Source organism: Histoplasma capsulatum (assembly GCF_000150115.1).
Source record: "Histoplasma capsulatum G186AR genomic scaffold supercont2.14, whole genome shotgun sequence".
NCBI lineage: Eukaryota > Fungi > Ascomycota > Eurotiomycetes > Onygenales > Ajellomycetaceae > Histoplasma > Histoplasma capsulatum.
In genome coordinates, this window is record NW_025544814.1 from 716,179 (window position 1) to 729,372 (window position 13,194).

The window sequence follows — 13,194 nt, forward strand, 5'->3', positions numbered from 1 at the left end:
GACGACGACAATGAGAAGGTCGACGGCCAGTACGCCTGGTCTCTTGTATTGATACCTCCTAAGTTCGCCCGCGATGGCATATCCTGAGTTTTCTTCGCGGAAATTGCGAACTTGCGATATTGTAGCCTATGACGACGCGGAACTAGACGAGTATCTCGAAAGAACCGGAAGGTTTGCTTTTCGTTGTTTTCCCCAAGTATATTATCCAATTTCCTGGCTAACCTTGAATCCAGGGTTGTTTATGTTCAGGACCCTGAGAATTTGCCTGACTCCTTTCTACAGAGGTTAAGGTAATGATCTCCCTCCCTCCCCTCTCCTTGTACTCCCTTTTGGTACTTACGTTGTATATCTGACGGTGATTAGAGGTCGAACATATGGCGGAGGCGGAGTGGACAAGTCTCGTCCAGTTGACCTGGCTCAAGTCAACACACGTCTTCTGCAGGCCGAGAAAGAGAAAGAGCCGGGGAAAGAGCCGCAAGACAAACAAGCAGCCCCCCGAACTCCACACATCATATATGAGCAATCACCTGTTGTAATTGAATCTAATACGTCTTCCCCCAGATCTACGCCATCTGCCGATCTGGAGGGCTGGAGACTTGAGCTCCAGCGGAGGGAGACCGAGTCGTACAAGGAGCTTGTTGAAGACGGCGGGCGAGCCTCGCACCCCTTTAGCAATACCGAGGACATATACAAATGCCCGGGAGAATTGCGCGAGCTCCTCTCGTTTTGGAACGGCCGTGGCAATCAGCAACAAGAGGCATTATTTACGGCACAATTGGCGAGGTGGAAGCAATTCCGCATGTTCCAGCGATTCATGAGGGAGCGGAACATTCAAGATCCGCAGGTAATTCGTATTTTTTCAGGGCATGCTGCCCATGAGGACAGAAAATGGACTGCCTTCATCGACAGCCAACGGCCAAAGACGGGAGAGGTGGGACGTTTCCCAGTATACGCCAGAGCGGTGAAGGACCGACTCGTGAGACACGGATTCTTACGCAACTTTCAGCTTGACGAGGACCCGACTAGACAGGACAATTTAACGACATGGATTGAATATCTTGGCTATGAATATTGGTGGCACGATCGATACGCACTTTCGATCCACCAAGAACAGTGGCTAGAGAGTAAGTGGAAGGAGATCGTTGACAGCAATGTATTAAGGCACTCCGAGACCCGGGAGTCCATAGCTGGTTTTGAGCCTTCAATGCTACGGTATGAGGAATTGAACCGGTCTCAAGAGCTTGTGGACACTGCGAAATCCGCCGTGATTGCTGCTCGAAAAGCTATCTTCGACTCGGAAACCTCTAGGAATCGTCCCAAAGAGCTTGAGCAAAGGCTGATTGAAGCACAGTCAAAACTAATTGCAGAGGAGGAGAAGTGCGATTTTATTAGTCGCCGAAATAAAATAATTGGAGCGTACATCCAGGACACCAGCAATCATCTGATTTTCAAAGAGAATGCACAACGCCATTCTATACTCCTACGATGGATCCTCGACCAACTTCCTCTAGTCGAACTTGACATGAAGTCATCTGAAACCGCGGCGAATACCTTGAACGACGAATCTGTCAGGAAACCTTCATTCGATCAAGCTGACCAGCCCAGGGAGGGAGATGTCCCCAGAAATCAGGAGTATAATGGGATCGAGCAACTTGCGACTTCGCATTCGCAGACACACATAGCAACCACTTCCCAAGAAAGTAAAAGGCGTAAACGCGGCTCTGACATACCCAGCGAAGAACAACTATCAAAACGTCCAAGGCGCAACGGCGGAAAGGGCGCCGTCGATGGCTACACATTATACGAGCCAGCGGCTACGGGTGCAGCAACAGATGTAGCCGCCAGTGAACGATCACATAATCCCAACCCACCCGCATCAAAGATCACCAGACAAAAACAAAAAGCGACTACAGTCACAGTAGAAGTAGAGGGAAATGTTAAAGAAATTGACAAGGTTTCTAGCAAAGGCGCTTTACATGAAAAACGACCAGCTAAGCCGCAAACACGCTCTCACAAAAGGGTCCCCAAGACCTCTGCATCAAGGATGACCAGACAAAGGTCAGGAGCAGCTACCGTGCCAGCAAACAAAGAGGCTGATGCGGAAACTGACCAGATTTCAAGCCGAGGCATTTCGCTTCGAAGTAGAAGAAAGAAGAACTTACCTTCTGACCCGCAACTTTCTTCTGCGACCCACAAACCTCTTCGCCGCAGCCTTAGACTTGCACAGAGAAGAGCAGCTATTAATGCTCGTATGGCGGCGCCACGGCCTTAGAATATCCAGCTAACAAGCAAATCTCATCTTCAATTCTTAGAAAGTAATACTTGACTCTTTCAAGGCCAACGCAGCCCACAGGTGTCCCTTGGCGGAATGGCAAAGGCCAGTCCTCTGCGACAAATAACATAAAAGGGAAAACGAACCCACCTGCAAATTTCAGCAGGAATTGTCAAGGCATTGGACTTTGACTGGAGAGTAATACACATTTACGCAGCACGGAAGGGATAGCATAGCGCTGACGCCTACGAACGGGTTTTTAGTACGTTTACGGACGAGATGCGGGGAATCTACCCTAGTACCGATGGAGCGTCACTCTTGAAATACATTGGAAGCCTTGACATCGTATATACAGGCGCTTATATGGATTGGAGACCAGTCCTCTGGGGATATTACAATAGACGAACCAAATGATACTTCCTGCAGTTGCATGACATGGCATCTATCCAGCGGTGGGAACCAATACGCGCAATAGGCAATTGAAGAACTCTATGTGGGGCCTTTTTCCCCGGCTTTTTTTTTGCTAAACATGGACAAAATAAATCTATACATCTTGTAGCCGCAGAATATGCACGTGTACAATATTTTCATCTGGATTTTTTTTGGATCTTTCTCCTTCTATTTTTATTTATTTATTTATTTTTCATCTCTTTGTTCATGTCTGGCTTTCTCTTTCTCTGTATTCTTCCTTGCTTCTCTTGATTTCTTACATTTTGTTTCAGCAACAGCATTTGATTGCCCGGCATTGTTATATGATTTTGATTTCATTTATTTCTACATTAATTCTCTGTATATTTTTTCCCCGAAATCACTTTTTTATTAGCCGTTGCGGAAAGCGGCGTTGGGCTCCTCTATTTGTCCATCTCTCTGGGTTTTCCCCTGGCCTCCATCACAGCCTCTTCCCTTCTCACTTATATATTTTCTTCTCGGCGTCTGTCCTCTGTCGACTACTTAAAAAATGGGGTGTACTCTTGGTTTTCGTATTGTCACACAAAACCATGTCTTTAATTGAACTTGGAAAAAAGTTCTTTTCGCTTTGCCGCAGTTCAGTCTCCTTATGGTTCGGGGTCCCGGCCCCGTTCCTATTCACACGCGCGTGGTATCCGACTTTTTCTTGTTGATAAATGAATATAGATAACTGAAATTCAATGACATTGGCTCCCTTCAATGGCCTGCAGTTTTAAGATGAAAACTACTTGAACTATAGTATGACCTTGAGACGATGTCGTGCAATCATTTGAGCAGATAGACCACTGACTAGTTATCTGAATTGCACAGAGAAGCCAACCGCACCCTTCATGGTGAGGTTGAATGCCCAAGATCTAAATGTAGATTAGGAGTGTCCTATCTTTGGTGTACTGTGTACTAGGAATGTAGAAATTGGATTGTGGATTGGATTGTGCTGGCAGGTATTGATAACAGATAGCTAGAATATAACTCTCAGGAATGAAATAATAGTGGGATGACAAGTAGGATCATTCTTGTGATATGAAATAGATGAACAACGCCATTCGGGCGGCAGAAAAAAACTCTTTAACTGGTAGAACTCGCACTCCTGCGTACTGGAAACATAACTTGGCTTGCGCCATACGAGACACATAAATTCCGATGGATCAAACGCACACACACACACACAAGCACAAGCACAAGTATATCTATGTAGGTAGATACACAAAGCAAGAAGTTTAGAATTTCGAAATTATATTTTAGGTTTAACCAAGCGATCCAGTGCGTGCAGCCCTGCTGGGCCATCATATATTTGTTGCTCCACGGCACGGGCATTAATCTGTGTTGTTTCGAAGGCAATGGGTTAGCTTCGGTTCCGAGTGTGGGAGAAGGATATATATCTGCTATAAGTTATAGCGAATGTGGATCAGAGAAGAGAACTTACGTGCTGCATGCCTAGATCATCAACTTTTTCGACGCCCAGGAGTCGCATGGCTGTTGCCGTTTCAGTGGAGAGAACTACACGAGGGGAAATATCCCCGTTAGCACTGCGCCTAGCATGCCTTGAAGTCCTTCACACAAGCACCAGGACTGGTGCTATAGAAAAGGGAAAGGGATGAAAAGAAGGAACACGGGAATAGTTAAACATACTCTCCAATACTCGCTCAACCCCCTCAACGCCACCGGCACCAAGGCCGAACAACGGCGCCCTCCCAACCCCAACACACCGTGCCCCGAGACACAACGCTTTCACTACATCTGTGCCCCGCCGAATCCCCCCATCAACCCACACCTCCACCTTTCCAAACACCTCGGGACAGTGCTTCCGAATCTCCATCATCGTATGCACCGCTGTCGGCGCCGTGTCCATCTCCCGCCCGCCGTGGTTTGACAGGATAATCGCCTTGACCTGTGGCGCATGCAATGATGCGATATACGCATCCTCATGCGTCTGTAATCCTTTCAGGACGATGGGTAAATTCGTGTGTTGCGCCAGCCAGGGGAGGGTTGTGGTCCAGGTGAGTGACGAGTCCGTGCCGGCGAATAATTGCTGGCCGATCCCTGCGCCGCCTCCGATTGCCGTGCCTCCAGATGCCTTAAGGAGGCTGGAAACGGATGTCGTCTGCGCAAGAGCCCGGGTGCGTTCGTCGTGCTCGCGCTTACCGGGAACGGGGGCGTCGAGGGTCAGACAGACGAATTTTATGGATTTGAGCTTATTGATGCGGGCGAGCATTGCTTCGCTCTTTTTGCGTTCAGTTTGGACGTAGAGCTGCCAGCCGAAGACTTGGTCATCGGTTGCGTTTTGTACGATTTCTTCCGGAGTCATGGAGGCATTGTTGGAGATCAGTTGCATCGCGCCGAACTTGGAGCAGGCGGCGGCAATCCCTGCTTCTCCTGCCGGATGTGCGAGGCGGGCCATAGCAGCTGGGCAAACGTAAATGGGCAATCCAAGTTTATGGCCCAGGACGTTGGTGGAGAGGTCGCATTTTGTGCAGTCGATGAAGACCCGTGGACGGAGGAGGATGGAGCGGTAGACGGTGTTGTTTAGCGATTTCGATATGAGATCGTCTGCGGCAGAGTAATAGTATGCCCAGGCCTTATTGCTTATTTGCTTCTTAGCCACTGCTTCTATGTCATCGAGATTTAAAAGCGAGGATATGGAGGGGGGCTTATTGGTCGTCCGCTCGATCTTGCTCTCGGGTTCAGCACGGGATGTTGCCTTAGATAACGTATCCGGATTGATGGTGCCCAGAAATGCTTCCGGTTTAAGATTATCCTCCAGGGTGCCGGAAGGGTGGATAGGATCGAATTCATCCGTCGCATCTTTACCAGCGAGCTGGAGAATTATTTGGGCACCGCCAGGATGTTTTTGGAGAAAGTCTGTTACCTATCACAATTTTCCGGTCACCATGACTTTAGTTAGCATTAGGAAACATAGGATCATCTACGACACCTTGTCATCTAAACATCAAATCGCAATCAAGGCAGAGGACGGATCTAATGAGGTAGACGTATGGTAAAAGTGAAAAGTGTAAGTACTAACATCATAGACTTTCCCGTACAGCACGACCCAGCAGCTGTCTGCACTGTTATGCTTGGCCACTACCTCGCCGTTAACATCCATTTCAGCGCGGGCGACATGGATTGGATAATAATAATATGCTTACCTTCAGCAGCATCCAGGACCTTGTTTCCCATGGTGGTGTACCTTGACAGCCTGCTCAGTAATAGAAACTAAATACCAGAGAAACCAAGATAATTTCTCTGAATGGAAACAGCAGTGGGGACAATTGGAAGAGAAGACGTTGAGTTGTCGCAAATACTTGATATATATATGTATATATAGATTCAAGAGCTGCTGGCGGCAACCTGGGCTGGAGCCGCCGGGAGATCGCCGCGTCGGCTGTTACAGGGTTAAACAAGGTTAGCGATTGGGCAAGGAATCGGCTAAAAGCGATGATGAACGCGGGTGCTTTAGTTAAAAGCTTAACTGGAGATGGTTAAACCTTAACCGAACTGCTCTTTGAGTGGAGGAAACCAAGCAGCCAGTTACATAACTCCTAGAATCAAAAAAAAAAAAAAAAAAAAAAAAAAGAGGGTACATTGAATATCACAGCTGCACACACAGGGATATTCGTCAATCCATACACGCATCGAACATCGAGCAATCGAACTATCAGTATGCATTTCAGAGTGCTTTGCTCGCAGCGCAAGCACTAGTACTTACTAATCATGTCCATGTGACATCCTACTGCGAACTGCGAACTTCGACGCTGCAAAGCACTCTACCAGCCAAATCATATACTCACTGCCGGAATATACCCATCATGTTCGAGGTTCGTTGTGATACCTTCTCTGCCTATACAAAATATCCCTCGCTTTTCCCATCCAACTAAGATAACTCTCTACAGCGCCGTGCCGCAGACCGTTACCGCCTCGGCCTCCACCGTGCTCGCTCCGTGGTTCTTACACCAGCTGAATTAGTCGAAGTCCGCGCTGCTCAACGAACCTTCGAGGGCGCCTACATTCGTACCTCCCTCTCGCAATTCTCCTTCGCCCTCATCATTCTCAAGATCTTTACTTCCGAGTTCTACAGCATCGGTGCGCTATTTGCCGTCTACGGTGCTGGCGTGTTGACCATTGGCCTCTTCCGGCGCCAGCAGGGCAACAGGCAGTTCTTCAATGAAGTGGATGCCGATGGTTTGAGGAGGCGTAAGTTTCGGACGAGTGGAAACGTGGTGGTTGTCTTGACGGCGCTGAGTATCGCGGCGTATGCATGTTTGTTGGCGCTGACGTTGACGCTCAAGATGTGAAAGTTTGGTATGCAGGCGGAAATATGCGTGGATGTGGAGGAATGCGTTGAGGTATTACGGTTCAGGATATGGGATATTATTTTCATTCATACCGTACAACCGTCTTATGAGTGCTACGCTACTCGCTGTCAAGAGGGACATCGGATATGAAAAGAACATGACTATATCAGCTTTTCATTCGAAGGAATCGCCCGACCATTCCTCTAAAAAGACATTAGTTCGGAAACAGCTCGCAACGCGATCGTGGTGGCTTTGAAACAGTTGGATCTTGATACTACGATGCATGATACTCTCTCCGGACGCGAGCATACAATGCTCCGTCCGCGACCTTATTATAGGTACCTTCGGTCCCACGTTTCACAGTTATTCCTCTTTCTCTCTCTCCCATGTCTGGACAACTGAGAGCTGCTCCCGATACGCCCAGCGCACCGTTCGTCCACGTTCGGGGCCTCCACGATATCACTGGCTTAAACCCCGTCAACTCCTTAGATTTAGAGATTCCAAAGCGCTGGCTACTTTACGCGTCTTCCTCGCTCAGATTTATTGGGAGTTGGAAGCATTATGGATAGGTAGAAGTACGAGCATGAAAGTAACGATCACGGAAACTTGCCCGAGTTTGGGAGTAAAATCGTTGGCTTGGACGGGGCCCAAGGGGCCCAAGGGGGCAAGGGATGGCCTGCTGGGATTTCCATATCAGGGTTAAGTACGGAAGAACAGAGAATCGTAAAAGTCCATCCCCTCGAGATGATATTAAGTCTGATGGTGCGGAGGAGATTGAATTAATTGATAGGCAAATTGCCTCCGACAGCCATAATGAGTTTTGTCACAATAGACTAGGCCAATGCCAGTGTTTGAGTTTCCAGGCTAGCAAGGAGAGCTGAACAATGTTAGCGATATAGAGTTGAACTTTTTTTGCTGAATATTCAAACTTGTCAATCGCTCGATCTTGGGTGGCGCATCACATTGTGGGTACCTGTGTTTTGCTTGGGAAACAGGTGCAACATCATGTACCGGCTATGACGCCACTCCAGTCAACCGACGAGTCATCATCGCCAAGTCCGCCTTTTTATTCCTATCCCCAACGTCTTCTGGACAACAGCACAGACAAGCTTACAGATGGTTCACCACCTCGCTGTTAACGGGCACCACAGCCATAGCAATATGCCTCACAGTCCTGATCCGACCTTGATGCCGCCGTCCAAGACTGTCGTCGGGAGAGCCCTGGCGCCTGAGCATCACCATCACCACCACCACCGCAACCTTGCCGCGACCCACGCGCCCTCACTAGCGAGCCGAGACGGCGTCGGGATGGCTCTTACAGACACTCCGCTTTCAACCGCCCCCCCCTCTCCACAAATGTCAGTTGCCGAAATTTGTTTTCGTTTGCCCTTCATGTGTTTGTTTCATCCAGCTCGGGAGCAGGGTGCCCTGGCCCGTTATATATAGGTTTTGGACTGGGCTCTTCCGCGAAACCCCGGCCCCGGCAATTCAGTTTTCTAGCTGCCTTTGCACCCGATGCTTCTCTCCAGTCCCACAAGCCTATTTCCCTGTCGTACCCCTTACACAATAAACATTTACTGTGGAAGCCGAAAATAAAGCTGACAGTGATCCCCGTTTGCCCTGAATATAGTGGTGCTCGCTCTCACTCCTCGGGCGCTTCAACTCCTGGCAAACATCGCGCCACCACCCTCGATATTCCGGGACTGACCAGATCTAAAGTCTCTCTCGATGGACGTATTGCACAGCGAGATGTAGGCTCCAAACTGGTTATCGTCATGGTGGGCTTGCCAGCACGTGGCAAGAGCTACATTACCAAAAAACTAGCCCGTTACCTGAACTGGATGCAACACGATACCAAGATTTTCAACGTAGGCGAACGTCGACGGGTTGCGGCAGGGGGTTCTGTGCCCTCCGCGGGCCGGAATTCTATCTTCGAGGATGAGTTGAGGGATTCTGTGCGTGAGCTCAGCATCGGTGGTGGCGGTTCAGGTAAAATTGATAACGAACATGAGATTCTGCCCCCAGCGGCTATTCTTTTGAATGGTACCGCAGTCGAGCCGCCAACGCCCGAGGATATAATCACGCGCGATCCGAGCCCCATGAGTGATATGCCCTATTTATCCCCAAAATCTATGCCGGCGTCGGCAAACATATCTTCAACTTCCCTATCTCGGGCATCTGTCAATAGTCCTATGAAATCTACGAGAGGTGGATCTATAGACCAGTCTGCGCAGTTTTTTGACCCGGCCAACGAACGGGCTGTTCAGTTGAGAGAACAGGTAGCGCTGCTGACTTTGGACGAACTTTTGGATTATATTCTTGAACAGGGCGGGAGTATTGGTATTCTGGATGCTACAAACAGTACACTGAAGCGCCGCAAGGCAATCATGGACCATGTGCGCGCACGAGCGGGGCCGGAACTCAATGTGCTATTCCTAGAAAGTCAATGCCTTGACAAGGAGCTGTTGGAATCAAATATGCGACTGAAACTTTCGGGGCCTGATTACAGGGACCAGGACCCCACCCTTGCCCTGGAGGACTTCAGAAAGCGTGTCGCTCTGTACGAGAAATCGTACGTAGCGCTGGGGGAGTACGAAGAGAAACACAACATGCCCTACGTGCAGACAATAGATGTCAGCCGCAAAGTGATCGCACATCAGGTCAACGGCTTCTTGTCGTCTCAAGTCATGTACTACCTCCTGAACTTCAACTTGTCCCCGCGACAGATATGGATCTGCCGCCATGGCGAAAGTCTGGACAACGTTGCCGGCAGAATCGGGGGCGATTCCCCACTCAGCGAAAATGGCGTTCGCTTCGCAAAAGCTCTGACAAAATTCATCGGCGAGCAACGCAAGCTCTGGGAGCAATACCAAAAGTCAAAGGCACTCTCAACTCATTTTCCCCCGCGCCCTGGTGACAGCACGCCTCCCAACCCGCAATATGCCGCGCAGAACGCTGAGCCACGCAATTTCTGCGTCTGGTCATCCATGCTTACCCGCTCGGTCCAAACGGTCCAATATTTTGACGACGAGGAATATGACGTCAAACAGATGCGCATGCTCGACGAACTGAACGCGGGTAAGATGGAAGGCATGACCTATGACGAAATCCGTAAGCAGTTTCCTGAGGAATATGCAAACCGCAAGCGCCAAAAACTACATTATCGCTACCCCGGTCCTGGGGGAGAGGGGTATCTGGACATCATCAACCGGCTGAAGGCAGTGATTGTGGAAGTTGAGCGGATGACGGATAGCGTGCTGCTTGTCAGCCATCGGTCTGTTGCTCGTGTCCTGCTAGCGTATTTCCGAGGACTAAAGAGGGAGGAATTAGCCGATTTGGATGTTCCGTTGGGTGTTCTATATATGCTTGAACCGGTATGTGTTTGATTTTTTCTCCCGTTTTTTTATTCTTAAGCCACTGGGCTAATAACTCCAACCACTCTTTAGAAACCATATGGCGTAGAGTTCAAAGCATACAGGTATAATCCAAGTACAGACTGGTTCGACTTCATGCCCAACTATGAGTTACGGCAGGCATCTTATTATTAACAGACCTGGCGCTTCTCTTTTATTTCCAAGGTTCCTTTTGCCTTACGTTCGTATAAAGGGGCTATCTGTCCTTTCGTCTCACCCACCGGATCTCAAGTTCAGGCACCATTCGACCGCAAAACTCCCAACTCTCGTATTTCCCGTTTTAGTTCATTCTGATGTACCATTTTACGGCTGGACCGATGGATACACACGGAACATGACTATTCATCCAAATTTGCATGACAAATTTGCGCTTTTTTTTTTAAAGATTTTCCTTGTTTTTTTACAAAAATGGAAAGATTCCGGTACCTGGGCTGTGCATTTTCATCGTCAATTTCCGTTGTTCGGTACGTCGGCGCAGAGAGAAACAAGTCAGATGACACACCCTCATACCTTTTAAGTGTCTGTCTTTTGATCTACATTTTCTCCTTATTCTAATGGAGCAAGCGAACAACCGGCTCGCCGCTACGGAGCAGAGAAAGAGGGGAATGTATTTTTATTGGTTTTCTGAAGGGAGGCCCTCTTCGACTCTGTCCTCCAACCCCGCCCTCTCTCAACTCAACCCCTTTCTTCATCATATTCTCCGTCTCTGCTCTCCTTCTTCTCCTCTTCGTTTTTCCGCTTTCTATGCGAGCTCTTGCCAGGCTTTTTTTTTTTTTTTCCCTGAATCGCGGAGATTGAGTTTGGTTCCGTTTATTATCACCATGTTTTATTGATTTCTCATTTTTCATTTTATTTTTCACGTGGGGTTGTCTTCTCATTTAATTCTCCATTTGCTTACCTATTTATGTAATTTCCTAATGTATATGGCATGCGACGCGACGCGAGACTTACTATTACTGCATCAGCTTTCAGTCTGGTTTCGGGTTGGCAATTTGAGACGGCGAAAAGGCAGCTAGCGATTACGGGCTATAGTCGGTTCTTGTCTTTGTTTTTCTTTTTCTTTCCCGCTGTTCAATCAGTTACTTCGTTCTTTCACTCGGTGCTCGGTGTTCAACTATACACTTTTCTGGCTTCTGGGTGTCCATTTACTTACCTCTCAAATGTGGGCCTTTTCTAACCCTTCACCACCATCCTCTCTATCTTCAAGTATGCAATGGTGTGTGTGTGTGTGTGTGATCTATACTATTTCACTATTGTTTTCGATATTTGCTGATATCCATCAATCGCATCATGGACCTAATAATGTATTTCCCCCTTTTTGATTTCTTTTCTCTGTTTCCCATAACTATTTCATTTTCTCAACAGTTCCTTCCTGCTCTAGAATGTCCCCCCCCCTAAGAACAAGACGCTTTCCTCTTCTATTTTGGTCATTGGTGGTTGTTGTATTAATGCTTTTCTCATCTCATCTCATTCTTATACCAATGTATACTGCTCCTCAGCAACGTGCGCGCATATCAAATGAATCAATGTAAAAACTTTGTCTTCTCCTCTCACTTGAGATAGAAATGCAGATTCAAAAGAGATTATAAAATCAATTCAACACACCTGCATAAAATGGCTGATGAATGAATCATCCAGGGAGAAAAGAAAAGAAAAAGAAAAAGAAAAAAAATCATCGTACATCCCACCATTCCATATATTTTTTTTCGTCTTCCCTATACATACAGCTATTGTAACTATTTACCATACAGTACTCTCCGTACATCACCCAAGCATATACAGACCATACAAACCATTATCGATTCATCGCCAACTTCCACCAAGCTCTGCGGTACATTTCATACATATTTACTCCGGCCTACGGCGCCCAATCTCAATACTACCCAAGTTCATGAAAACATGTTTCATAAGCCTCTTCGACCTGCTGCAGCGGCAGCTTGGTTAACGAGCATCCAAGCACCCTCTACATCCTGTGTAGTAACGTTTCCCGGGGAAGTAGCGGAGCCTTTAGGAGAATTAGGTTCATCCTCATTCCATACTTTCGCGTTGTACTGTGATTGAATATGGTTAATTGATTATCCACAGAAATATATAACTATGAAAACATACCTTAAACCAAAAGTTCAACACAAGGGCTACAGCCAAACCCAGACAAACAACCATCGGTCCAGCAACATTATCGAAATCCCGCCCACTGCGCTCCCGAATCCACCGCGCCCGCGTCACGTACATCCACCAACCCCAGCCGCCGGCAAAAATGGCGAAGCACGTGTACACAATCGCTAGCGAACGAGCGATTGTATTTTCTACAGAAGCGGCATTATACAGACCTAATGAAAGGGTAGCAAGCAATACGCATATGTGCTGCCATTTTATGAAGGTGCGCTGGTTGGCAAGCCACACTTTTGCTTCGACGCGGACGGGGCCGGAGTCCTTGAGCCACGTTCGTGGCGCGCGGACGCCTGGTGGTAAGGGAGGTGAGGAGGGCTGCCTGTGCGCGGTGGCGTACCGGGACATGGTGAGTGGGATGAAGGAGAGTAAGCCTGAGGGGCGCGAGGGTGGCAGTGAAGGGGGGGGTGGATGGTTTTCGAGGTTTTTGGATGGGAATTGGTTCCGATCCAGAGGAGAGGGGTCGGATGCTGTCGATTAACCGAGAGCTTTCCGCGGGGGGAGATTCGACAGAAAATACTCTGCGTACTGGAGAGCCGATCATGGGCCTGGTAGAGGGGCTATAGCGAGCTCCAGTGAA

General features: G+C 48.2%; 5 protein-coding genes across 5 annotated transcripts in view; 3 read left to right on the forward strand and 2 right to left on the reverse strand.

The window, feature by feature from the left end:
• Positions 1 to 73: 73 nt before the first annotated feature.
• HCBG_07903 (uncharacterized protein) lies at positions 74 to 2,272 on the forward strand (the record flags this gene model as incomplete). Its single annotated transcript, XM_045434952.1, has 2 exons — positions 74 to 171; positions 364 to 2,272. 2 exons carry the CDS (start codon positions 74 to 76, stop codon positions 2,270 to 2,272), a joined length of 2,007 nt encoding a protein of 668 aa, XP_045284258.1.
• Positions 2,273 to 3,971: 1,699 nt separating this feature from the next.
• HCBG_07904 (L-lactate ferricytochrome c oxidoreductase) lies at positions 3,972 to 6,131 on the reverse strand (the record flags this gene model as incomplete). The annotated part of the gene is made up of 5 exons (XM_045434953.1): positions 3,972 to 4,058; positions 4,164 to 4,237; positions 4,370 to 5,606; positions 5,763 to 5,821; positions 5,887 to 6,131. The coding sequence occupies 5 exons, from the start codon at positions 5,915 to 5,917 to the stop codon at positions 3,972 to 3,974; spliced, it is 1,488 nt and encodes a 495-aa protein (XP_045284259.1).
• A 415-nt stretch (positions 6,132 to 6,546) lies between these two features.
• On the forward strand, positions 6,547 to 7,032 carry HCBG_07905 (uncharacterized protein; the record flags this gene model as incomplete). The annotated part of the gene is made up of 2 exons (XM_045434954.1): positions 6,547 to 6,555; positions 6,631 to 7,032. 2 exons carry the CDS (start codon positions 6,547 to 6,549, stop codon positions 7,030 to 7,032), a joined length of 411 nt encoding a protein of 136 aa, XP_045284260.1.
• A 1,161-nt stretch (positions 7,033 to 8,193) lies between these two features.
• HCBG_07906 (6-phosphofructo-2-kinase) lies at positions 8,194 to 10,580 on the forward strand (the record flags this gene model as incomplete). The annotated part of the gene is made up of 3 exons (XM_045434955.1): positions 8,194 to 8,390; positions 8,663 to 10,406; positions 10,479 to 10,580. The coding sequence occupies 3 exons, from the start codon at positions 8,194 to 8,196 to the stop codon at positions 10,578 to 10,580; spliced, it is 2,043 nt and encodes a 680-aa protein (XP_045284261.1).
• Positions 10,581 to 12,349: 1,769 nt separating this feature from the next.
• HCBG_07907 (SPX domain-containing protein) overlaps positions 12,350 to 13,194 on the reverse strand; it is a gene marked incomplete at both ends in the record, with an annotated part of 3,149 nt that continues 2,304 nt past the window's right edge. The window contains 2 exons of the mRNA XM_045434956.1: positions 12,350 to 12,496; positions 12,555 to 13,084. Of these exons, the coding sequence (XP_045284262.1) occupies positions 12,350 to 12,496; positions 12,555 to 13,084 (677 nt within the window). The remainder of the gene's footprint in view (positions 12,497 to 12,554; positions 13,085 to 13,194) is intronic.